At 36.2% G+C, this 27,368-nt stretch overlaps 1 protein-coding gene across 1 annotated transcript in view; it reads right to left on the reverse strand.

Moving 5' to 3' along the window:
• The window catches only part of LOC138934153 (uncharacterized), a 63,208-nt gene extending 39,681 nt beyond the window's left edge, over positions 1-23,527 (reverse strand). Inside the window, exon 1 of the mRNA XM_070297598.1 lies at positions 23,108-23,527. Within this exon, the coding sequence (XP_070153699.1) occupies positions 23,108-23,313 (206 nt within the window). The 5' untranslated portion in view covers positions 23,314-23,527. The remainder of the gene's footprint in view (positions 1-23,107) is intronic.
• Between the last annotated feature and the right edge of the window lie 3,841 nt (positions 23,528-27,368).

Consider the following 27,368-nt stretch of genomic DNA (forward strand, 5'->3'; position numbering starts at 1 on the left):
TTTCTTAACAACAATTTAATAATACTTAATACAAAGAGAGCTAAACCACAACTTAACGGTTCGGAGTCTCAGGACAGAGAGAGCGGTCCGCTTCCATTTCTGTGACTCCCGGAAAGCGCCACGCAAAGGCGCAGCGCTACTTCAATGCGGAAGTTATAAAATACATAACAGTTCTTCTCCTTTCTAACAAAAGATTTCTTACACGAATGCGAAACAAAAATGTCTCCATATCTAGAGGGTTCCCTTCTGATGCGTTGGGGACGCGTATTTGGCTTTTGCTCGCTCGTCCGTATTTCTTTTTTATCAGCTACAGTTATCTGTTCTTGCGCATTCTCCTTCATCTCATTTTGCTCGCTCGAACGCATTTCTTTTCTATTACCTACAATTATCTGTGTGTGCGCATTTTCTTATGTCTTTTCCTCGGCTGAAGCATGAGCAGCGTCGTTCACTCATTGTTTGATACATTGACTGCCGGTCTCTCTCCATCCCTAAAATTTTTTGCTATATTTAAATTTGGATGGATACTATCGAAAACATCTAATCGCGACTTAACTTCTTGAACATCTTGCCCGATTATGCGTAATTGGTTTATATATCGTTTTCATGTTTTGTCATTTTCTAGTTTCACTAACAAGTGTTGTAAGTAGTGTAGCTTCCCTAATTTTTTAAAGATGGTACCAACACGCTATTTAATATTTTTATTTAAGTATTCCCGTGCGACTATTCTAGCCCCAACTTGAAAATTTCTTGTTTCACTATTGCACTTCATCGACTCTTTTTTGAACGCAAGTTTCTTTAGCAAAGTTAGATCCAGTCGACTACGTAATTTTCGTCCGAACATAATTTCGACTGGTGATTTCTTAAGTTCTAGAATTGGGGTAAAGCGGTAGTGAAACAGAAATGTTTGTACATTTACTTTTACATTATCTTTCGTTAATTTAGTTTTACGAAGTGATTGCTTGAATGTTTGCACGAATCTTTCCGCTAGCCCATTGAATGCTGGATGATAAGGAGCCGTTCTTTTGTGAATAATTTCATTTGCTTTAACAAAATTTTGAAATTCCTGAGAAATAAAGGTTCTTCCATTATCCGTTATCAACATTCGAGGGATATCAAATCTCGAATAAATTTCACGACATTTTTCTATTGTACTTGTGGCAATAATATTATTCATCACATAAACTTCAGGTCATTTCGTATATGAGTTTAAGCAAACCAAAAAATTATGACCCATAAATGGTCCAGCAAAATCCATATAGATCCTTTGGAATAGTTCATCCGTAAGCTCCCAATGATGCAACGGTATTGTTTTGGGATCATTTTGGAATCGACTACATTCTCTACAATTTCGAATAGTTTTTTCAATGTCATTATATACTCATCAATATAATATCTGAGAAAAAGCATTAAAACTATGAAACTTTAATTTGTTATATCTCCTAAACCAATGTCAACCGCCACTTGATTCTTGCAAAGAATTACTTAGAATACTCCCTCCTACAATATATCTAAGTAGCGATTAAATCGGTGCGGTGTGACCTTTGCATATTTACCATGCTTTTAAACTCTCTATATAATACATACATTTATTAAAATAATTTTAAATTATACACATCTACTTATTGCAAAGTATACTTATATATGGGAAAGTAAAGTAAAACAGAGTATTTTTTGGATTTGTCTTCCTACAAAAAATCAGAGAATAAAAAAGATTTTGCTGACCATTATTAATCTTTTAATTACTCAAGATAATAGCATATCAGGGCATTTATATAACGACAATAGTGCAGAAGAATTTCTTAATTTGAAAAATGCTTTAAATATTTTCTTTCAAGATCATAATTATGGTATATTAACTGCAAGCGGAATTTCTGTTACTATATTTCAAGTTGATAATAATTTTTGGATTTGATTCGCATTCAAGAGGATCAAAGGGCAAACTAATACAAAACGGTACAGCATGATTTCCAACAACTTTATCAATGTTTAATATTTTAAAAAGTATTTTACCAAAATCTTTGAATAATATTTTTAGTAATCAGTATACTATAACTTCTGTTTATCCTTATATGAATTCTAATAAACGAAATCAAATACATGATAAGTGCATCGAGAATGCTGTAGAATTAAATCCAAATATTAAAAACAGCAATAATGATAATATTGTTATTATATCTTCAGTTTTACGGCTAGTTGATAAAATTATACCTGACGTTCAATCTGTTATTGAAAAAGAAGTACAAGATGTTCCCTTATACACATTGCGGCGGAAAACTACAGAACTTGTACAGATGCATACTGAACTTCGAGCTGAAGAGTTAGCTTGGTGTTTTCTTTTTCCAAAAGGACGGAATGGACTTCATGAACCATCAGAACTATATCCTATAACGCCATTAGATTATTGTCAAGCACGTATTATGTAGAATCCCAGATTTCAACGAATTGATCACTTATTTTATTCTTCATCCGTCATAGAATATTATCGGGCTTGACAAAATGTTGGTGTCTGCCTTAGAATGAGACAAAGTAATGCTATTCCTGAAGGCCTTGTACAAAATTTGCATATTAATATGAGAGCTTTGCGTAGTTCTAATGCATATTGACAAACTGCATGTAGTGGTTTAATTGCTATGGTTTGCATTAGACCCGCCACAATGGTTTTTAACATTAAGTTGCAATGATCTTAATTGGACAGATACAATATATTGCAAACATGTTTTATTGCAGCTGGAAGAAAAGGGGAGAATATAGACAACTTGTAATTTGATAAAAAACAATGATTAATTGTTGAGCATTCGGTAGCATTATCTTGTCATTTTATGGTTCGTATTCATGCTATCATGCATGTATTGCAAAATGATGATACTTTATTAGGTGAAAAACTAATAGCTTTCTGGTGGAGAATAGAATTTCAAAATAGAGGCAGTCCACATTTACATATGCTGTGCTGGAATGAAGGAATTCCACTATTTGAAAGTCCACATGGTATAGCTCTTATTGACAAAATCGCATTTTCTATAGGAGATAACGAATTACATGCACTCGTAGCACGCGTTCAAATGCATACATACTACTACATGCTACAAAGATAGACAACATAGACAATGCCGATATGGTTTTCCTAGAAGAATTAGTGATACGACTATGTTGCTTGGACCAGATGAAGCTATTCGTAGTAAAACCTTTTTGTATATCAAATCTAAATTTTTTAACTCTACAGATGTTTTTGTCAATAATTACAATCCTATATTTTTTAAATTATGGAGTGGCAATATGGATTTGCAACTTTGTGGGAATGTTACGGGTATAGCTAATATATAACTAAATATGCAGCTAAACCTCATGATGTTGGTCAAGCAATTAAAGCGCAATCAGTAGAGTACAAAGATACGGTGGAGATGTAGAAAAGCAATTATTCGCTGTCTCAATGACTATACTTCGACATAGACAAATATCTGCTCGTGAATGTGCATTTCGTTTATGCCATTTAAAATTACGTGATAGTTCACGAAAAATTGTGTTTCTAAATAAGTTATTTAGTAGCTCACGTTCCTTTCAGAAATGAAAAAGAATTACTTCAGGGATATAAATCAGCGGAACAGGCATTTAATCCAAAGCGTCATCTATTATGACCTTTACATAGGTGGCAAAATATTGAGCAATTTTAATTTGTAGAACGGGAATTACAAGAAGTTATAGCTCACATTGTTGCATTTGATGACGACAATACAAATGCGCAATGTACGACAAGAAACGAGTTGTATAATAGAGGAATAGGATAATAATATTGTAACATGATAATAATATGAAAATAATATTAATTTTAATTTACACGATGAAACTAATGAAGCCGATCGCGTTATATTATATCTGCTGAAGAATTCGAACAAAATATTACAAACATGAACATAAATAGAAAAATGTCATTTATTTAATAGAATTACTAATCATATTAAACAAAAAGTTCAAGGTCAAATGATTGAATCTTTACGATTGTTTATTACAGGAGGAGCAGGATGTGGAAACACATTTTTTTTAATAATTAAATAATAAAAGAAATTATCTCTTATTAGCTACAAATAATTAAATTAAATAATAAAAAAAAATATTTTTTGATCTTAAATTGTAAACATTCTTTTTAACATACTTTACAGAATGTTTAGCTTATACATACATATTAATATATACATTCATATTAATATTAATATGCTGTAACATGACGTTTTTGGGACGTTTGTCACAAGGGCAGAATGGCCCGATCGGGAGTGGTTTTTCGGAGGCCTGTGTCCTTCCGATTTAAGGAGAGAGCGGCCCAATTGTCAGATCGACAAGGTTTGGCCTTCGTTGGTTTTAAGAAGCGAAAATGTAAGCTCGTTGTGAGCCCGCGAATTAGTTGTCGGCACATGGTTGAGCGGCCAGATCCCATCCGGCGGAAAGGAAGGAAAAAAGAAGAGGAGCGGCCGAGAGCGGGAGTCCGAGATCTCCAGAAACCGGGAACCGTCAAGTCATGATTACGTTATTCATAATAAATCGTTGGTAAAATGTAATCATTGCTACCGTTCATATGTTCTATCTTTTACGGCAGGAAAGAGACGCGGACGGCTGGATGAATCCGGCCAACGGGGCGGCCACTCCACCCGCACGAAGCGGTCCCCAAGGACGGAGCGGCGAGAAGACTCTCAATCCGGAGCCTATTCGACCAAATAGGAAAGAGAGCCAATCGGACGCTGCCGAAAGCCCGCATCTCCAAGCCGGAAACAACAAAATTTGGCGAAGTTACGGGCCGATGAACCCGACGAGACGGCCGTGACGACGGTAAGGACCGAAAGGATCACGGGATGGCCCTGCATAACGCGGCGCGCTACAGGTGGCACGATCGCAAGTTATCGCGTCGGCGTGTCTCCCACAGGACTCTCGCTCGGCACTGTTCGGCGAACTAGCAGCGAGGACACAGGTCCCAAGGAACGGAAGCGATGATAGCCGTCCGACATAGAGAGCGAGATATTCCGACCGGTGGAACGAGCGTCACCAACCTTTGTAAAGTTGCCGAATTATTATAGGTAATTCATTCGGATGCGCTCTTAATAGTTGTCGAGCCACGCGTTTTGGTGAATTAACTTTTGTGAATTTTAGTATGTTGCGTCATAACGGCCGACGAGTCCACGCTGCTCATTTGAATCGTAAGATAAGCTCTCTCTGACAATTAACCGCCGCCGACAGTCATTCGTGTTAAAATTATAATTTTGTCTATCGCGCAGAGTGTTAGCGATCGGAATTATTTGTCTTGCGTCGATAGCGTAAAGTATTGCGTCACACTTCATACACCACATTCGTGCCCGGTAGTTTCCATCGTTGTTTTTGTTTATGAGGTCTTAGTATAATTAAGTGTAGCGAATTGAGACAGATTAAATCTGGAAGATTGTTTAAACTATCTATTGTATATTTCTGAGCCCGCCGATGATTCCACAAGTCTCGAAAATTATATCTTGCCTATTTCAATGCAAAGGTCGTCGCTATTGTTATCGCGACTTAGATCGGCTCCCCGCGAGCCTCGTTATAGAAATTATTTGAGTCATCTGGCGATGGAATATTTATTGTATTGAAGCGGATTCACGATCGCGTACAAAGTGATTACTGGTGCATTCGAGACGTTTCTTTAGTTGTCATGGCCTAAGTCAGTCACAAACGATAGAAATCCTTGCGAACGAAAAATCAAGTTTGCATCGCGTTAAACGCCTAGTAATTTAATACTCTTGCACCCGGTCACGTCAATCTCCACGGGATCATTGCGGTCTCATTTTTCACACCGAATATGCCTCTCGACATCGAGGATCATTATCCTATACTACGTTTCTCTATTCTTATTTAATATACCGTTGTTATTGTTACTTAAATATTGAAGGCTTTATTTTAGCTCCCGTGTTCTTGATTCTCTGCATTCTCCCGTTCCCCGAGTCATCCCCTCTACCCCTTGGAAATACTGTCTAGCCGCGTATTCTGCCGTCGCGTTAATTATCGGTTCCGCTAATTTTTCTCACATTTGCTGTCGTCTTACGTGGTGCGGCCTGCCGTACCTGGCGCCCAACTCGGTTTATTTGCGTAAAATCGGATCTTTGAAGCGGAATCGATATTCGAGGTACGCGTCGAAGGTGTGCCATGGGCATTAAAGAACTGCCCGCCGAATAAATAATTAAATAATTATTTAAAATAAGAAAACGGTTACAATGCATATACAATTATATCTATGTACACATCTATACATACGCATATATGCACGTCCGCGCGCAGCTTTTAGAAGGATGAAATAATAAAAATATTTTTTTTTAAATACTCCCTACTGCTACCAACAAAAGTGTAACATTTAAATAATTACATTAGAAAAATAAAAAAATTATAAAATTTGAAATAAAAAAAATTTATAAAATCTAAAATAAAATAAATAAAACTAAAAAAATTATAAAAATTTATGGTAATTATATAGAATAAGGCCTTTTCTGAATTGTGACAAATATGATCGGATCTCTCGGTAAAACTCTTTATTGTGACTCCAACAGTAATAATCAGTCGGGGGAACCTGTCCCCCAACACTCCCTCCCCCAAAAACCAAAAAACCCCAAAAATTACAAAAACAAAGCGAATTCCACCCTACAACTGTTGTAACATGGATGGGAAAGTGTATGCGTGGACGCAGTGAGTTTCGCCCACCCCTTTCGGTGAGGCTCCACTGTCGGAAGATATAATCTAACCCAAACCTATTTCTGATTTAAAACTAAAATTTGGTTTGGATTAGTTTATATCTTCCGGAAATGGAAGCCCTCCGTAGGGCAGGGGCCGAACCCACTGTATCCAAGTATATATTTTACAAAGCAAAGCGAGATCTATCCTACAATTGTTGTTTGGATGGGAAAGTGTATGCATGGACGCAGTGGGTTCTGCCCTTCCCTACGGGGAGGTTTCCACTTCCGGAAGATATAACCTAATTCAAACCTATTTCTGATTTAAAACTAAAATTTGGTCTGGGATGGATCTCGCTTTGCTTTGATAATTTTTGGGGCTTTTCGGTTTTTTTTTGGGGGGGGGGGCGGAGGTGATGATAAATGGGCTCCCTCGACTGATTATTACTGTTGGAGTCACAACAAAGAGTTTTACCAAAAGATCCGATCATATTTGTCAAAATTCAAAAAAGGCCTTATTCTACGTAATTACCCGTAGACATTTTATTATTTTGCGAATAACGTTTTCTGCACACAGATAGTTTAATAATTCTTTATAATTTGTTGTTAAGGCAAAAAATTCGTAGAATTCCACATTCTATTCTACTTTTTTCTATTCAAATCAACTGTTAAGCTTCCAACGATCTATGTTGTACTGACTAATATTTCCTTCAGTATTTACAAAATTGTAAGACATATCAACAATATAGAAATGTGTTATTTTTTTGGTAGACGATTTCAATATAAGAAAGGTAAACAAAACAAGTTAAACGAAGATGGTAATACTGCATATACAGTGTTCTATAATTCATAGTATTAATTATATGTTTTTGTTTATAACTTTTTAATAAAGAATGACCGCCAATTAAGTTATGAGGAAAAGTAACTCAGAATTACGTCCTTGACAACATAAAGTCAAGATCAAGATTATCGGAGCTGGCTCCCCTATATTAAATAATTATCCCGAATTTTTTTACAAATAGTATATCATAAAACTACTTACTGCAATAACGTCGATCACATCAATCACCAATTTTGAGTTTAAAAGTGCCCCGTGCCAAACTAATCGACTTGTTTTGAAATTAATCATAAGCTTTACCAGATAAGCCCGGAACTAAAAGTATTAAAATTAAAGTGACATACAGAAACTTGCCGTGACCGGGTTGCATTGTAGGTCATATATTTTTATTAATATATTGATAATGATTTCTGACTTTTGCAAAGTTTTATTTCAGGTCTGGCACACCAAGTATTTGTGTCATTTTAATTTTAATCCTCTCCGTTTCGGACCAATCTGGTAAAACTTATGATTAATTTCAGAACAAGTCGATCAGTTTGGCACGGGGCACTTTTAAACTCGAAATTGGTGATCGACGTTATTGCAGTAAGGGTTAAGTAGTTTTATGATGTACTATTTGTAATAAAATCCTCGATATAATCGTGTTATTTTATATATTATATATATTATATTTATATATAATATTTATTTGGGGAGAACATAATAGCGTAATTTTATAAAAATAAAATGCATTTTAATTTTCTTGAGAGGATCTATAATATTTCTATAAATGCAAGACTGATTTTATCAAACAAATACTATTTCAAATTACAAAGTCTTACAAACTGAACTGCTTCTATGTACTTGGCTAGTTAACTCGATTTCATATTTAGTTTTGATTTTTGATTTTTTAAAGATTTTTATTTTTTAGAGGAAAACCTTTTTTTAGTTTTTTATTTTCTATGAAAATTATTTTCCAAGGAAAAAATTTTTTTAAATGTTATTTTTTAGGGATAGATATTAAATTTTTTGTTGCATACAAGTTGAGACTTTTTTATATATTATACTTGACGTATTTGTTTTATCTCTGTGAAGTTCTTAATAACAGTTAATGACTTTATCACTTTTCTCCTTATGTTGCACTATTCCGCGATATACAGGGTGATTCAAAACAACCTTCTGTCCTTACAATGTCATATACTTGACACTATTCTAAGACGATTTTTCCTTTGCCAAAATTTTTTCCGAGGCTTAGTTTTTAAATTATAAGCCAAAATAGTTAACGAATTACGGGCCGCGTACGCGAGGCAGGCAGGGGCGGCGCAACTCACCGTCCGATGCTGGTGATTATGTGAGGCGCTCGCTGCGATCAACTGTTTGCTACATGCGATGGAGTGTATGTGTGAAAGAGAACGTATACGCGTATACACACACATACACATTCTCTCTCTCTCTCTCTCTCTCTCTCTCTCTCTCTCTCTCTCTCTCTCTCTCTCTTTACACCCATCGCATGTAGCAAACAGTTAATCACACACACGCACTCTCTTTCTCTCTCTCTCTATCTTCCTTTTTTACATCCATCGCGTGTAGCGAACAGCTGATCGCACACACGCACTCTCTCTCTCTCTCTCTCTCTCTCTCTCACTGATTCTTACCTTTTATGTAATAATTCGTTGCCCTCATACGACTCAATAAATAATACTTCCTAAGTGTAATACTTCCTCTACATACAACGAGTAACTAACAAACTTTTTTTCACTCACAAATTGTATCACTTATCGAACTTTTACGAATTAATCCACGCACTTTATCGATAAATTGAATTTATTAACGATTATAACAATCTACGGCTAATCACAATCTATCGATTACTACCGATTAATTATTAAAATAACTCGAAGAAAGAAACGCGTTATTCGATGCGGAGACTGCGTGACGACAACAAGCAAGTCATGTCGGTACTAGCGTTGCCGGCTGCCGGCTGCCGAACGACTGAATGTATCACATTACGCGTGATCGACGCGGACGCTATCATGTGTCCTGTCGGCTAAAGCCTCCGACATTGTAAATTCGATAGTTTCGAAAACATGAAACTATAAAATATGAAAATATAATGACATATAATAACATCTTTTTTTTAATAAATTCAGTTTATCGATGCGTGGATTAATTCGTAAAAGTTCGATAAGTGGTACAATTTGTGAGTGAAAAAAAGTTTGCTAGTTACTCGTATCATACGGAAATATTATTTATTGAGTCGTATGAGGGCAACGAATCTCTACATACAAGGTAAGAGTCAGTGAGTAAGTGAGTGAGTGAGTGAGAGAGAGAGAGAGAGAGAATATTTATGTGAGTGTATACGCGTATACGTTCTCTCTCACACATATACTTCATCGCATGTAGCAAATAGTTGATCGCAGCGAGCGCCTCACGTAATCACCAGCATGGGACGGTGAGTTGCGCCGCTCCTGCCTGCCTCGCGTACGCGGCCCGTAATTCGTTAACTATTTTGGCTTATAATTTAAAAACTAAGCCTCGGAAAAAATTTTAGCAAAGGAAAAATCGTCTTAGAATAGTGTCAAGTATATGACATTGCAAGGACAGAAGGTTGTTTTGAATCACCCTGTATAAGCATATTTAATAAATCAATTAATGCAAAAGAATATTTAATCTCTTCTGATTTTATCATTTGTTAGAATACATTTTAGAAAGAATTATATATTCTGTTTAAGTGTATGTTTTTATTCAATAGAATGGATTTGTTTCATTTGGAATGAACATGTATCCATATTAAATATACGAATATGAAACAAGTCCACCCGTTTTGCAATAAAAAAAATTTTCTTTCTATTGCTTTCTATATTTTGATATTTATTCACTTACACAATTTATATTATTATTATTGATTATACGGTTTGTATGTAGTTTATCTTTTGCATTAAAATTATATCTATGAAATATCTATACAGTTTAACTTCTCTCTGTATTAAAATTACATCTATAAAAATAAAATTATATCGTGTTTTAAAACCTGTAAAGTGATTAAGACTAAAGGCCCGTCTACAATATGAATAAGAGTAGAAGTAAGAGAGTAGGAGTAGGAGTAAGATTTTTGACGTAAGCTGCTTACGCGGGCTCCGTCCGCAATACGATAAAGTAAACGTAACGAAACCTAACCTAACCAAGCAGTACTTCTCGAGTGACCATTTTCCTCTTGCGCTCTGATTGGCCGAGCGTAGCTAAAGAGCTGTAGTAGAAGTAGGAAATAATAATTTATTTCCTTTACGCCCTTACTCCAGCTCACTTAAACCGGAAATAGCCCTCTTGCACCTACTCTTACTTTGTAATGATGCACCCCCCATCGTTACCCGGCACGTAGCCAGCCGGAAGTCTGCCGCCCGGCGAACACCAGCCGGGCAGTGGCAGAGGCGCCTAGCGCCCTTTTTTTAATATCTCAAACACCGCGGTTGTGATAAACAACCAGGCGGCCGTTATATGGCCGCCGTTACGCCGAAAACCGAGCATAGCCGAGCGCTGCCGGAAGATCCCGAGCGTCACCCGCCGAAACGCCGCGTCGTTTCGCCCAGGGGAAGCGACGCGTTTACCGTAATTTACCCGCCGAAAACAACGCGTCGTTATCCCCACCCGGGGGCGAACGACGCAATTACCGATAGACGCTCGGGTATAAGAAGACAGCGTTTCGGCATCTTGGGACCAGAACGATTCCTGAATCCGCTCGAGCAGTACGCTCCGAGATACCAGAACGATTCCTGAATCCGCTCGAGCAGTACGCTCCGAGATACCAGAACCGATCCTGAAAGTCGTAGCAACGACGGAACGTGAGGTTGACGTGTTCGCAGCCTCCGCCGAGCATTCTCGGCTTCCGTGCAGTCTCCGAACTCCTGACACAAATCCGACCGACTCAACGAGAGCGGAGTGTTCGCCGCTCTCCTCGACTACGGTCTATCATTCGACCGCTCCAGCTAGCCGGACCGTGGGTTTGCGAGTTCGCTGCCCCGTCGAGTTTTTTCGACTCCGCCACGCTATCCTCAACTCCGCGAACGGAAGCAGGGACGGAGAGTTCTCCGCCCGGTCGAGGGTACTCGATCTCCGGTCGCATTCCCCGACCACTGGGAACACGCGATTAATCCCGCGATCACGATCGAAGCCACATTAATATTAGCGAATTATAATTATCGCGCCGAAATACCTATCACATAATAGTTCATTCTATTCCGCGCGCCGTCAAAATAAACACGGCCTCGCCGTATACACGCCGACCGACCGCGCCCAATTTCTTGCGCGTCTCGCGCGCCGTCAAAATAAACACGGTTTTGCGAATATTGTAAGCGGTTCGATATATCGAACATCGCGCACCGAATAATCTACGCGCATTATATCTAGCGCGTTGCACCATCCACCGCACGCTCACTATTGTAAATCGACCATTGCCGAAAGAGGCAAATAAAAGACAATATCTAAATCTTTTCGTGTGTCTCACCTTTTCACGAGCCCTGATCCCGACCGAGCTTATCCACGCACTCGCGAAAAGTGACCTCGTTACAACTTCTTACGCCAGGCTTACTCCACGTCCCTCTCGACGGTGTGCCACCTTGACGTGGTGAGAGGGCTCACCCTGAAGCTCCTCTTAGAGGAGTGGAAGGGTGCTAAGAGCACACCAGCGCGTTTTGCGGGTTGGGATAGAATCTGGGGCATCGGGATTAGGAAAGGGTCTCTTTGGGGAAGCTCGGCTCTCCCTACGGGTGCGGGGGTCACGATTGAAAACCAGGCGAACGTCTGGCTAGTAGATCGAGGGCAGGAATGTCTTTAAGCCTTTCGCACGGCCGGGGGGGGGAGTCGGGTGGCTCTGGAGAGGTTCTCGTGTGCGCCAGTGCGCAAACCCAAGACGATGAATTCCCTGGGTCGGCTGTCTGGAGGAGGAGGGACCCATAGCTTGGCTCAAGTCCCGAATCTGAAGGAAATACAGCCAAGGCATTTCCTCTTCGGAGGGGTGTTTACGGGGGGCGGCGTCTTGGGTGGAGTGCGACCACGGCTGAACGAGCCTCCCGGGAGCAGTCGTCTTCCCGCTAGGGTAGCTTCAACCCCGTATGACAGGTCTGGGTAGAAGTCCCGCGCTGGGTGGTTCTCTTCGGGGAAACACACAGAGCGGAATACAGGCTGGCCACCTTACATTTCGATGGCTCCGGTGTCAAAAGGAGGATGTGCTGCAGAAGGACTTCGGTCCCGATGCAAACACATCCGACCCCCAGGGGTCTGCCTTCCCCCTCGGATAAAAACGCGGAAACAGGGACACGGTGTAGGGACGATGGAGGGCCGAAGGGGAATAACACTCGAGTCTTCGCGCCTTGTGCCCCAAAGCCCGACATCCTACGAACAGGGGTCTGCATTCCCCCTCGTATAAAAACTCGGATGCATTGGGCTGGGGATGTCATTGCAGCATGGCAATACATCACCAGGGGAAGTGTGCGGTAGACGGACTTTGGTCTTGACACCGCACACGGACCAAACAGGGGTCCGCTTCACCCTGTATAAACTCGGAAGCGGCTAGGATTTAGCTATCCCCATCATGTATATGGGGATCCGGATAGGAACTCTGCGCTGTGTGGTTCTCGAAAGAGAAACACACAGAGCAGAGTACAGGGTCGGCCTCCCTGTATAATACGACGGTCTCGGTGGTATGAGGAAGATGTGGTGCGGAAGGAGCTCGGTTCCGATGCAACACATCCGACCCCCAGAGGTCTACCTTCCCCCTCGGATAAAAACTCGGAGGCAGGGACACGGTGTAGGGACGATGGAGGGCCGAAGGGGAGTAACATTCGAGTCTTTGCGCCTTGTGCCCCAAAGCCCGACGTCCTACGAACAGGGATCTGCATTTCCCCTCGTATAAAAACTCGGATGCAGCCGATGCAGGGATGTTCCAGCATGGCAAACATCCCTGTCAAATGGCGTGGCCTGACCGGTGGGAAGGCACGTGCCTGCGCGAGTCGGCGCCCCGATCTAGCCAATCGGGGTTGCCTTTCTTCCCCTGTTTCGCCGGAGGAGGGAACCCTAGGGGGGCTCGTCGCGGGTGGCGACCCGACCGCCAACACAGGCGTCCGCCTAGTGGGGGGTCTGTCTCACCCTACTATAAAAAATCGGAGACAGAAAAAACGGGAAGGAAGGCGGGCTCCCCGTGTTGAGACGGGGATGGTACCGCATGAGCTCAGGCCCCCGGCGAACAGAGGGGGGCCATAGGATGGGCGGCCCGAGCCAAGGGGCCTTTACACCTTTTTCCCTCTCGTGTGCCACCTTATCGTGGTAGGAGGGCTCACCCCGAAGCTCTTCTTTGAGGGGTGGAGGGGTGCTAAGAGCACACCATGGGGTTTAAGGTAAGGGTTTTTGGGATCTTGGGGTTGGGTAAACTCCCTGGCATACGGAGTAGAGAAACCTACGTTTCCTATGATCTCTCGGGGCGATGCCGGTAGGTTCAACCATGCCGGTAAGGTCCGCGAAGTAGGAGCCGATTGAAGTATGCCTAGAGGGTAGTGCCCCTTGAAACAAATGCACTCGGGTAGACGAGCCCGTTAGCCTGGTAAGACAATCGTCTAAGGGACGGAAACCCCGACAGAAAACCAACCTTTCGGAAACTATGGGATGGAACCGAAAAAGAGAAGAAGCGTACCATCCCAGGGTGATCGGACACCCAGGGGTCGGCGTGAGGAGGGTGTTGTCCCTGCCTCCCCGAGGAGGACTTCATCTGGGTCCGACTCCCCCTCTCTGAGATCGAGCGGGGAAAAGGATCTCGAGCAGAATCTTCGGCGGCAACCCGGGTGGCGTCGGCCCGTGGGCCACTGGAGCCCGCTGCAGGGAGGTGCTTCCGGTGCCTAGAGGTGGGTCACCTCCGGGATGACTGCACCTCCAAACGGGATCGGTCCGGGCGCTGCTTTAGGTGTGGCGCCCGCGGACACAAAATGAGGGGATATGTGGCCGCCCCCCGCTGTGCACTTTGCACTGATCGGGGGAAGCCGGCGGATCACTCCCTAGGGGGAAAGGGATGCTCTTCCCTACCGCCGTTACAACGGCGGAGGAAAAGGGCATTACCCACTAGCCCCGGGGGCCCGGCGCAGGAGCCAGGCCCACCGGACAAGATGGGAAAGATAGGGATGGATGGGGGGACTTAGAAATAGGTCCCCCTAATCCATCTAAGGGTAGGGATGGGTAGGAGGACCTGGTAGACAGGTCCCCTTATCCATCAATAGGGATGGATTGTGCCCTTAGGGCACGAGGAGGGCGCGGATACGCGCAATAGGTGGATCAGGTCCAGGTAGTTGTGTGAAAAGCATTCCCTGGGCCCGACCGGAACACCAGAGGAGTAGCCTCTGAAACGGGGGGGGGGGGTTTAGTGGGTATTCCCCGGGCCGTTTGATTAGGTCCGGGGCGAGTCCCACATAACCCCGTCAACTTTGGCGGACGGGGTATGCATAAATGCATTTCCCCTCCCTGCTCGGCTTAAAAAAAAAAAGGCTTACTCCACGTATTGTAGACGACGCTTAAGAGATTGAGCTTTAAGATACATTGTGATTGTGTCCGCTGAAATTTAATATGACATAAGCTTTGTAAATATATACTATTTTTATAATTTCTTTTAAAAAAGAATTTTTTTTCTATTCAATAAATTAAAAAAAAATCACATCCATGTATATAGTATATAATGTAATACTTTATATTTTGCAGAAGAAATTGTGAATTTTAAATTTTTATAAAAAACAGAGATATCCTATTTTAAAAAATCTTTAAAATATCCTTTGTACGCAACAAAAACTTTAAACAATTTTAAGAAATTAAGGCTCTCGAGTGACATCACAAATTTTAAATAATCGCGGGCTAGTAAGAGCCAGAACGCGGATAATAATGCGTCAGTTTCATAAAAAAATAAGTTTTATATGAAACTGATTATGTGCACAGGACACGAAATTTATTTGGTGCTATACCAAGATTTCTAAAATTAATCTCAATTCGGGATTTATAATAACCCCTCTTTACCCCCCTGGGGAGACGAAGGCGATTAGAATTAAAGTGACATATAAATACTTGGCATGCTAAAATAAAAATTTGCAAAAAATTATCAGAAATCATTATCAATATATTAATAAAAATATATGACTTATAATCTAACCCGCGTACGCCAAGTTCTTGTATGTCACTTTAACTTTAATTCTTTTTGTTCCGGATCTATCTAATAAAGTTTAACATTAATTTCAAAACAAGTCAATCAGTTTAGCACGGGGTATTTTTAAATTTGAGATTCGGTCAAATTCGATGTGATCGACGTTATTGCAATAAGGTTTAAGGAGTTTTATGATTTACTATTTGTAATAAAATCCGCAATATAATAATGTTATTTTATATATTATACAAAATATTTATTTGGAAGAGAGGGACATAATAATATAATGTTTTAATAAATATAAAATGCATTTTAATTTTTTCGAAAGAATCTAATATTTCTATAAATGCAAGATTAATTCCATGGCAAATAATATTTCAAATTACAAATTCTCACAAAATGAATTACTTGGCTAGTTAACTATTGATTTCATATTTAGTTTTTATTTTTTATTGTTTAGGGATTCCTCATTTTTCAGAAAAAAAATTTTTTGCAAGTTATTTTTTAGAGCTAAATATGTTTTTAAACTTTTTATATGTTTTTAAATATGTTTTTAAACGTGCTTCGCGCGTGAAAGCTCGTCTGCGCACATACCGGGTGGTTGTTTTGTATTTGTGGTGGTTAGTCGAGCCGCCACATTAGTATAATTTTAATTTTAATTATACTAATAAAAATAAACATAATGCAATTATAATATTGCAGTTTTATTGAATTTTCTTTTTATAATACCTTTTTATAACATTAATACTATAAAAAAACCAGCTTTCGACTATAGAGATTCGTTTCGTATTTAGTTTACTTTACATTGATTAATTTGATAGTTGACTCATATCTTGACTCTTATCTTCGGCTTGTATTTACTATTCACATTTAACATCAAACAATCAATAGAACAAAGCCTTTTATTATTTTTTAATATAAATAATCGTTATTTTGAAACTGAACTGATAAAATTTTTTTAATAAAGGATTAAAGAACAATTATCAATCAAATATAAAAGCAATAAAAAATCAACATAAAGTTTTACAGTTCTGCAGACCTGCTGACTGCTTTTGTTTCAATTCAACCACGGACCTGAATTTGAGATCTATTATTATGTTTTATATTATTTATTTTATGTTATGTAAAAGAATTACACGAATAGTATCCCGTCTATTCTTTCGGGACGTAACTAATGAGAGCCGAAAATCGGGATGTCTCTGAAAATTCGGGACGATTGATCTAGTAGTCGCACGTGCGTCCTTAGTAGCCGCACGTGCGTGATGCGTGTTCAAGCAGTCTCTCGACCGCCTTGTTCAAATGTGCATGTTTCTATCGTTTGAATATATTATCTTCTTTAAAAGTGTTATTTCATCCTGACCCATACTGTATTTAGTCTACACTAAATAAAAAAATGAAAATTTTAATTAAGAAAACTTGGCGATGCTAAGTTAAATAATATGCTAATGAAATTGGCAGTGCCAAACTTTTTTAATTAAAATTTTTATTTTTTATTTTGTGTTAATTTTTATTTTTTATATTTTGAATAAATTTTTAAATTTTAATATTGTTATCTTTCTAAAAAATAAAACAACTATTTTGTACTAAAGTTTTTAGTTGAAATGTTTTTATTAAAAGAAAAAAAAAAAAATTGGCATAAATTCTTATTTTTAAAGTTGGCGCAATATTTTGATATCGTTATTTTTATAAGAAATAAAAACAATTATTTTGCATAATACTATTTTTTTAGTATAATTTTTTTAAAAGTAAAATGGCACTATTTTGTACAGATTAAAATAACACTGTTTTGTAAAAATATTTTATACACTATATATTTTTTGTAAATTTTTTTACAGTAATATACACTTTTCACAACTGGCGGATGTACTTGGCGCCTTTTTTTATTTTTTTTTTAAGTAAGTTTTGAATTGTTATAAATATTACTTTAAAGCTAAGAAATGTACATATATACTTATAGCATACAAATTAAGTAAATTTATTTTTATATTATTTTTTACGTTCATAGGCAAAACTCGGAAGTTACTGTTTTTTTCATTGGTTTTCCCTAATTATTAACTGACAGACAGAAAATAGCAATATCTGTTTTTGATTTATTTTTTGTGTCAATAAAATAAATATCGTATTATACTTTTTAAATATATAGAAAATATAAATATAATTGATTTATAAAAATTAATTAATTTTATGTATTTTTAAATTATTTAAAACGATGTATTTTACGCACATATATTTTCACACATGATAAATAAAAAATATAATAAATAAAAAATACTTTTATAAGTAAATTAAACAAAAAATCAAATTAAATAATGTTTAATTTATACTTTTTTTCTTAAAAGATTTATTAAATATGACCAGATTTTTTCTCTGAATTATTTATTTGTATATAAAATTAAATTATATGCATAAATGCATAGATACATACAACATATATATATATATATATATATATATATACATACCGATTATTTGATGTATAATATTCAAGGACAAAGTGATAATAACAATATTTTGATGATTCGCTATCTTTGCATTCACGTGCACATTCTTCTGGGGTTGAAAATTGCATGGAATTCTGATGTGTTGAAATAGTTGACTGATTCCAGAAAAAGGATGCTATTTAATATAATAATATATTTTTTAAATAAAATGTTACATTATTTTACAAGTTTTATAAGTTCACATTAAGTTAACTTATTTAAGAAAATGAAATTTTCATATTTTTGAAAAGACTGTTTCAATATGAGTGTATACCAATTGGACACAACGTTTATTGGCCAATTGAAAATGAGGACCTTTCATTGGCCAATTTTGCTGGTTGCCCTAGGCATTAGTCGGTAAGTGGTTGTGTCCAATTGCACTGTATCCAAATGAATCTCTCTCTTTCGATATAATCTCTAATATTACATAATTTGACGAGAATCGATTTATGTATAACGAATTATGACTTTATCAAAAAAGAAGTTTAACTGTATTTTTGCAAAAATCAAATTATTATTAGATTTTACTGCTTATTCTATATAAAAAATTATTAAAATAAATTGATTGTATAGTTTTTTTAATGACATTTTCCTTACTACTTCTGTACATATGCAGAATAATGCGAAAAAAATCAATTTATGTGAAAAAATGATAAATTTTAGTTCAAAATAATATGAAATATAATGTCTTAATTTACAAATATGAAAAATTTTATAAATTTCAAACAATATCATATATAATGACAAATATTATATAATATTGTATTTATTCTTTATTAGAAAAGTAAACAAGAGTTTCTATTTTCTATAAATATAGTTTTAAATATAAACTTAGATTAAAACTTAAACTGTTTACCTTTACAAAACTGAGCATTAACGCTTATTAAAAATATCAGTACAATTGCTGATGCAGATAGCGGCATGATAGAATAAAACCAAAAAAATCGCATATTTATGATCGCAAATAACAATATTTTCTGGACACAGTTTTGATGTGCACTTGCTTTTTTATCCGAATTTTACGGAACGACTAATATTACTTCTAGAAGGGACTTAATTTTTTATGTAAATGTACGCTTATCAATTCTGCCGCAAACTTGTAAGTTTATCACTTAAACAACTTTTTATTCACAAAAGTAATATTTTTATATCTTAGTTTGTTGATTATTTATCGAATTTTAGGCTAATACAGAGTGTTATTAACATAAACTCATTTGAAATACATTACTGAAATGTAATAATCAGGCGCGCGCGCGCGCGCAAGCACACACGCGCAAACACATGCACACGCATCTATATATACAAGGTGTCCAATAATAACCGTATCATTGTATGCAGGTAGAATAGGTAAAACCGAGAAGAAGAGACCCTTTACCATTTTACGATTTTTATAATAACTATTAACAAATTAATCTAAAAAGATCGGCCAATAGCGGAGGGCACATTTATAGATACATTTATACGTAATAGTGACGCGTTGTACTCGTAAGTTTCTGTAAATAATAGAACTTTTTTGCATAATGATATTAATGATATTTGGTCAATTCTAAAATTTCTTCTAAAAGTAAATTTCTTCTATAGTTGTATAAAATGCAATAAAAGATGCATTTTGTTACACTATTTTCACTTTGAAGGATTAATTAGGACGAAGAATCTTACACTTTGAAGTGAAACTAGCTTGAAAAAGCACACCCAATATCATGGACGTATTTGACGATTATGGCTTAAAACACATAATAAAATTAAAAAGTTAAAAGAGGCTCAAATGATAAATATCAATGAATATTGATAAATATCAATTTTCTTCTTATTGATTATGGCACAAGGGAACCTCGCAAACCCGAAAATTCTGATTTTGATGAAACTTTATAGACATGTAGGGGGGTCAATAGATGAATTTAAAAATTTTCAGTTGCTGCCCAAAAACGGTTCTAAGGGATGAAAGCACCCCTCATATATAGAGCGGCTTTTTGCTTTTCTCAATATATCTCAAAACCTATTCGCGATATCAACAAATATTTTATACAAAAGTTTTATGGTAAAAACAGTTCTATTTAACCACATTAATAAATAATTGAAAAAATGATTTTTTTTTAATTTCTGAAAAAATTTTTGTTTTAAATTATTTTTTCAAATTTTTATTAATGTGATTAAATAGAGTTGTTTTTATCATGAAACTTTCGTATAAAACATTTTTTAATATCTTGAATAATTTTCGAAATATATCGAGAAAAGCGAAAAGCCGTTAGACACGTAAGAGGTGATTTCATTCTTCAAAATCGGCTTTTGGGTGCAACTGAAAATTTCTTAATTTATTGTATATATTCACCGTCTCTATATATGTGTAAAGTTTCATCAAAATTAAAATTTTCGGGTTCGCGAGATTTCGTTTAATAGTAAATGATCTTGTCTTTATTATCGATCTTGTAATTTACAGCTTGATAATAAAGATATAAGATATACTGGATATATCATTTTAAGTGATGCAGCTGAATATCTCTTAAAGAAAAAGAGATTGGAAAAAATGTCTCCAACAAAAGCTGCATGATTTCGAAGGGGCCATATGATAAAAATATGAACTTGACCTTGAATAACCTTTTCAAAGTGAGGTCAATGTGATCGATGTTTTCTTAAGTGGAACCCCCCACTTTTTATTGCATATTCTTATAGCTTATCTCGAGAGCTTTTCAAAACACTATAATAAAATATTTTTTTATTTAGTACTTTTTGAATTATTTTATATCTTAATCTGACATATTTTGGTATAAAAAGTAAAATATCTCTTGATATAAAAAGTAAAATATTTAGTTTTCAATAATCTTACCGTAATATTTTTATGTACAATTTTTGTTTCTTTTACACTAATTTATTTGTCTCATTATTCTGTACATAAAAGTATTACAGGAAGATTATCGAAAACTAAATATTTTATGAGATATTTTATTTTTTATATCAAAATATGTCAGATTAAGATATAAAAAAACTCGAAAAATACTTAATGAAAAAATATTTTATGTAATGAAAAATGGGGAGTCCCATTCAAGAAAATATCGATCACATTGATCTACTGCCTACCTTATTTGACGGAATAGATGACATTATATGTTATTTATTGTACGATCGCGCAATTTATCAGAGTTTCTGATATAAAACGATTACGAAGCGATTACAGATATTTAATATAATTATATTTGTAATTATAACTTTATATATGTATATATATATATGTATATATACAGAGGGAGAGATATATATATATTTTCTTGGTACTGTCTTTATAATACATTTAACATTTTTTGAATAATATTTTATTTTCTTTTTTTTTGCTCTCTCTTTTATATCATGTAATATATTCTGCATATAGCATAATTAATTATGTAATTAGCATAATTATATTTATTTTTTTCCTTTTTTAAATATATTATTAACAATTTATATGTATATATATTTTTTAGTAAAATACATTATTATTTATTGCTAGATATGTATCAATGAGTTAGAGAAAGAATGAAAAACGAGCGAGAGAAAAGTTTAGATGGCGTTACCGACCAACTTACTTATTACGCGCATGCGCACTCCGTTTTGACTAACACTAACCCAGATAGCCAAGAATGTTAAAATCACGTTTTGCCAAAGTTTTGCGACAAGGTTTGCTTTAATTTTGACAATTGTCAAGCAAACGTTTGTCTTGTTTTGGTTTGTCAAAAAGTTTGAAGCAAATTGACGGCAACATTTTTTGTCTCACGATGCTGTAAATAATAGAAAAAGGTTTGCTCGTAAATTTTACGCAAAGAAAAACATGTATGATGCTATTCACGGTATAACACAAACTTTACATCAATTAGTAGCAAATTTTATTATACACGCTATAATAGCAAATTTACGACAAGAACAGAGCAAACCTTATTGTACACAATATGATAACATATTTACGAAAAGAACAGAACAAAGTATACTCTGGCACAACGAGATGCAAAATTCACGCAAATAACAGAGCAAGCCTTGCCATGCATGGCATGACAGCAAATTTACAACTTTACTTTGTTACAAACTTTACAAAAATATAGTATTCAGCCGATAGTTCGTTTGTTCATCGTTATGCGACGCGCTACATGCATCCATCTCGTATTTGATTTTTAGTCATGAGAAGTATATAAAACTTGCAAAAAGCAACTGACAGAAGATTAAAAATATAATTATTTCTATCAGTTCAATTACTGACACAATCCCAAACATAGGGAATTAAGATATTGGACTGATTGTCTCTCTTAGATCGGACAGATAAATGTCTAAAAAAGTTTAAATCATCCGTTTATTGTTTACTTAAAATGTAAATATATATATATATATATATATATATGTATATATATATATAAAATTCATATATTCATTATATTATGAATTCATTTTCAATTATTTATATATTATCATCATCTCATAATTATAATAAATGCCACCTAAGACTCTTGTCTGCTCGGTCGCATATTCTTAAACGATGCGTCAGAAAACATGATGGATTGCTTCATAAAAAATATTCCTCTCTGCGAGATTTATCGTTCCTCAGAGTTTGTCGCAGAGTTTCTGAATCATCCTATACAGAGAATTATCACAAATTTGCTATCATGCCGTACACGGCAAGGTTTACCCTATTCTTGTCACAAATTTGCTGTCATCCCGTGCACGGCAAGGTTTGCTCTATTCTTGCCACAAATTTGCTATCATCCCGTGCACAGCATGGTTTGTCCTGTTCTTGCCACAAATTTGCTGTCATGCTGTGCACGGCAAGGTTTGCTCTATTATTTGCGTAAAATGTGCATCACACTATTGCGACAAGCCTTGCCAGCAAAAGCTAAGCTTTATCCGGACACACCTTGTTACAATTTTGCTGTAAAGACATGCTCGGGTTTGCATCATTTTGCTTGCTGGGAACCTTAGGGCACTAATACATAGAAGTTGAAAATGTATTTACTCAAGAGTGATGGCCACACGTAACTGTAGAGGCAGTGGAGTTCTGATGCTTCGCTTAGTTAGATATGGTCTCACCAAATCACAAATGTAATCAAACTGCTGTACATTCATGCGTGTATAATCAAAGAATTCTTCGTGGTCTGTAGTTCTCAATTCTCTAAACAGATTCCTATAGATTCCTATAGATTCCCTGGGTTTCTCGACCATAATTAAGTGGACGCACCCACCAACGCCTGATTCTTTTTTTCTTTAATTGCTTTTTTGCGAGCAAAAGCATTAGAAGGAGATTCCAACATTGGGCGCTAATCAAAACATTTAATAATTCTTCGTCCATTTTAAAGAAAACACAATTTGTAGCGATCACATAACCTTATTACAATAATACAACGCCGAATGATTTATTCTATGGTCGATATTCATAGCTCATATATTAAGATATCTTAAGTATTGCCTTAAACATCATTAACCAATAAGAATGCTGTATTAGCATCTGAGACTTTTATTTAAGATGGTCGTAATATAAGAACGGACTATGAATATCGGTCTGTGATTGGTCTATGTGAAATAACATTTCTCTTCGAAAATTCAGAAGGGACAAATTGTAGATGACGATGTTTCTCGTGGTTTCTCGGCTTCATGTGACAAAAATACAAGTAGCAAAAAAACAGAAGGCAGAGGACACAAAACAAGACGCAAAAAGCACATTGTAGATTAGCCTTAAAACTTCCAGATTGCAATTTGCTGCACTTAGGACTGTTACTGACATGATGCGCACAACCCCACCCACGTACTATTGGATACTAACGGTGAACAGCCTCTGGCATCGAGATGGCAATACCTTACAGATTATTCCATTACAGATCACAAAATTCTATTAACGGAGACTATAATATTTAACTCTCGCTTAAAAGATTCTTGTGCTTTGTAAATGGATTCTTTCCTGACATTTGATGCAAGCTAGAGTTCTAGAGAGCTAGAGATCTATAGTTTGCAAATTAGTACCTATCTATTACTTTCGCCTACTTAAAATCAAAATAAAACATGATATGATATTAATAGCATAACATTAAGATCTCGTTTGTACAACAATCTTACCAGTATAATTTTTCGAAAACATGCTAAAGCACTGTTTTCCTTGATGTATTAATTAACTGAATAGCAATGTACGTTACTTAATCTTCTAACACCACAAGTTAATGAATGAGTGTTGATCATCCCGTTACAGATCACAAGATTCTATTAAGACTATAATATATACTCTCGCTTAAAAGATTCTCGTGCTTTGTAAATGGATTCCCGACAATCGATGTAATTCACTGGTTTGCGAATTAGTATCTATCTACTTCCATCTGCTATCCATCTATCTCTTCCATCTGCTTAAAATAAAAATAAATATGATATAATAGACAGCGTAATATCGTTTGTACAGCAATCTTACCAGTATAATTGTCATCATTACAATTCTCACAGTATTTGCATAATATGGTAGTTATCCCAGCACTGGTATATGTTGTGTATACAAATACACTATTTGTAGCATAAAGATCCCACTGTAAATAAAAGAGCCCACACAGAAGAAAATATCAAATAAATATCTAATGAATATCTACATATTCACCTGATGTCCATCTACTATGGATAACTAGTAGACATCTAATAGATGAATAAAATATTTATATGCATGTCTATACATTATCCATATATCCATGTCCACCAAGAAGCTATCAAAGATATCCACAAGATATACACGTATAATCCATAGATTCATGTCTACCAAGTAGCTACCAAAGATATCCGCTAGATATACACGTGTAATCCATATATCCATATCTACCAAGTAGCTATCAAAGATATCTACTAGATATACATGTGTTATCCATGTCCATCAAGTAGCTACTAAAGATATTCATTATATATTCACATGTTATCCGTATATCCATGTCCACCAAAAAGCTACCAAAGATATTTATTAGAGATTTACGTGTTCATTTACTTACCGCTATACGGCGCATTATACATTTTCTATATCCGTATTCAAGTTCTTGTTATGAACATATATAAAGTCTGCATAATGCTTATCCACATGTTAATAACATTGTAATTATTTCTATCAGTTTAACTTCTGATACGATTCCCGTACCGGAGAATTCAGATATTGAACTGATTTTTAGAAAATTGGACAGATAAATAATGTTAGATTTTCACTTATTCGGATAATTTATGTCTGAATAAGCAAAAATCGTTCGTTATTATCTTATTTAAATTATTGAAAATATAAAATAAGAATTAACTTCCATACAAATAAAATTTTTCATTTTATATATCAAAGAACCCCGCACTAATCATATGGAAAATCTGTCCCGGTCAAATCAATTGGTTTTTACATATGTTGTAGCTTATGACCTACTGAACAAAAGATGTAATGGGCACAAAACTCAATAATGGACAGTTATCGAGTTATAACCAGTCAAACATGAAAAATTCGGACTGCCGAATAGTCAAATCTCGGAAGCTATTGATTTTTTTGAAAAATGTTTGAAACAAACATAGTAGGGTTTTACAAAATCTGTTAGTTGGTGACATTATTTGTGAATTTTGAATGACCTTGAAAAGCTCCGTGAACAAAAATCTTCCACAAAAATGCCTATTTTTTATTATATTCGTGTAGCTAAATTCGAGACGTTTTCAAAATATTTTTGATGAACCTTTTTTCTACTAAAACTTCTTGAGAACTAATATACACGATTTACCATCTCTGGTTATGAGCGTAGAGTTATGTGTAGAGCGCTCGATTCGTACAGTTAGAGCCGTCAGGCGACTCATCCGCACTGCTACACTGCGGGCGGTATACTGTACGACTCGCGTATAGATACCCGGGGTGCCTCGCTGTTGCTGCGCATGACTTGGCGCGAGACACTACCGTGTCTCTTGATACTCTATCTGCAATCTGTGAGAAATCATATTGGTTGATATTGCTAGCGCAGGCATTGTCATCACTAAGCGTATCTATTCTAGCGTTATTGCTGCCGAATGCTATTACTTTCTGGCATTACTACGTCCGATATTGATATTATTGATATCAGTGTATTCTGTTCATTTTGGTCTCATGAATTATTTCACCAGAAAAGTTTTTAATATCTAATCAATCTGATATTGCTACGCAATTCGATAATAAAGTATTATCATGGCTTACAGACATGGAATCCATTGTTATGTTTGCGATCGTGCTTTTCAAGCTCGACAAATGGTACGAATCAATGGCGATAATGATGCAATTAAAAAACAATACAATAAGATCATTTATTTTATTACCCTACACATACACACACAGCAGAGAAGGTTTGGAGTCAAAAAATACTACGGGAGTGACGAACCGTGGGATCCTTATCTCTGCTGTGACACATAAAGATTTTTGTTCACGGAGCTTTTCGAGGTCATTCAAAATTCACAAATAATGTCACCAACTAACAGATTTTGTAAAACCCTACTATGTTTGTTTCAAACATTTTTCAAAAAAATCAATACCTTCCGAGATTTGACTATTCGGCAGCCCGAATTTTTCATGTTTGACTGGTTATAACTCGATAACTGTCCATTATTGAGCTTTGTGCCCATTACATCTTTTGTTCAGTAGGTCATAAGCTACAACATATGTAAAAACCAATTGATTTGACCGGGACAGATTTTCCATATGATTAGTGCGGGGTTCTTTATGTAAAGTTACCTATAATATATGTTACATTAATGTATGTTTTTATATATTATTACTGTAATTAATTTTAATTTTACCATCAAACAAACATTAGAAGATGATGTCCCGTGAATGGGACATATTGATGTCATGTGCGCGTCTCATAAGATCTAACTTTTAGAACGTTTATGTTGCAAATTCGATTTAAAATTAAATTTATTCTCGAGTTTAAATAATCGTGCGACTTCGAAAATATACATTCAAAGATCACGAGCAAACATTAGCGCCGACTCGTGTGTTGTTGTTTTTTTCTCTTCGGCAGTGAGTCGAATGTTTCTAGTTATACGCGAATATTAGTTAGTCTTGCTCCGGTCACGAACGGTGACACATGTTCGATTAAGAGCACAATAAATATTCTCTCATCTTCAATTTTTTTTTATCCTCTCTTGCTCCCTGCACACTCTCCAACAGGTTATGGGCCCAGGGATGGATACGTGTGCATTGAGAGGTTGTTGTTCGGTTGTTGCTTCATCAAGCCAATCACGAGTGAATTGATAAAGAGAGATATATA

Source organism: Polyergus mexicanus, unplaced genomic scaffold, assembly GCF_030449975.1.
Source record: "Polyergus mexicanus isolate NDT 795.1 unplaced genomic scaffold, iyPolMexi1.0 SCAF_6, whole genome shotgun sequence".
Classification (NCBI taxonomy): Eukaryota; Metazoa; Arthropoda; class Insecta; order Hymenoptera; family Formicidae; genus Polyergus; species Polyergus mexicanus.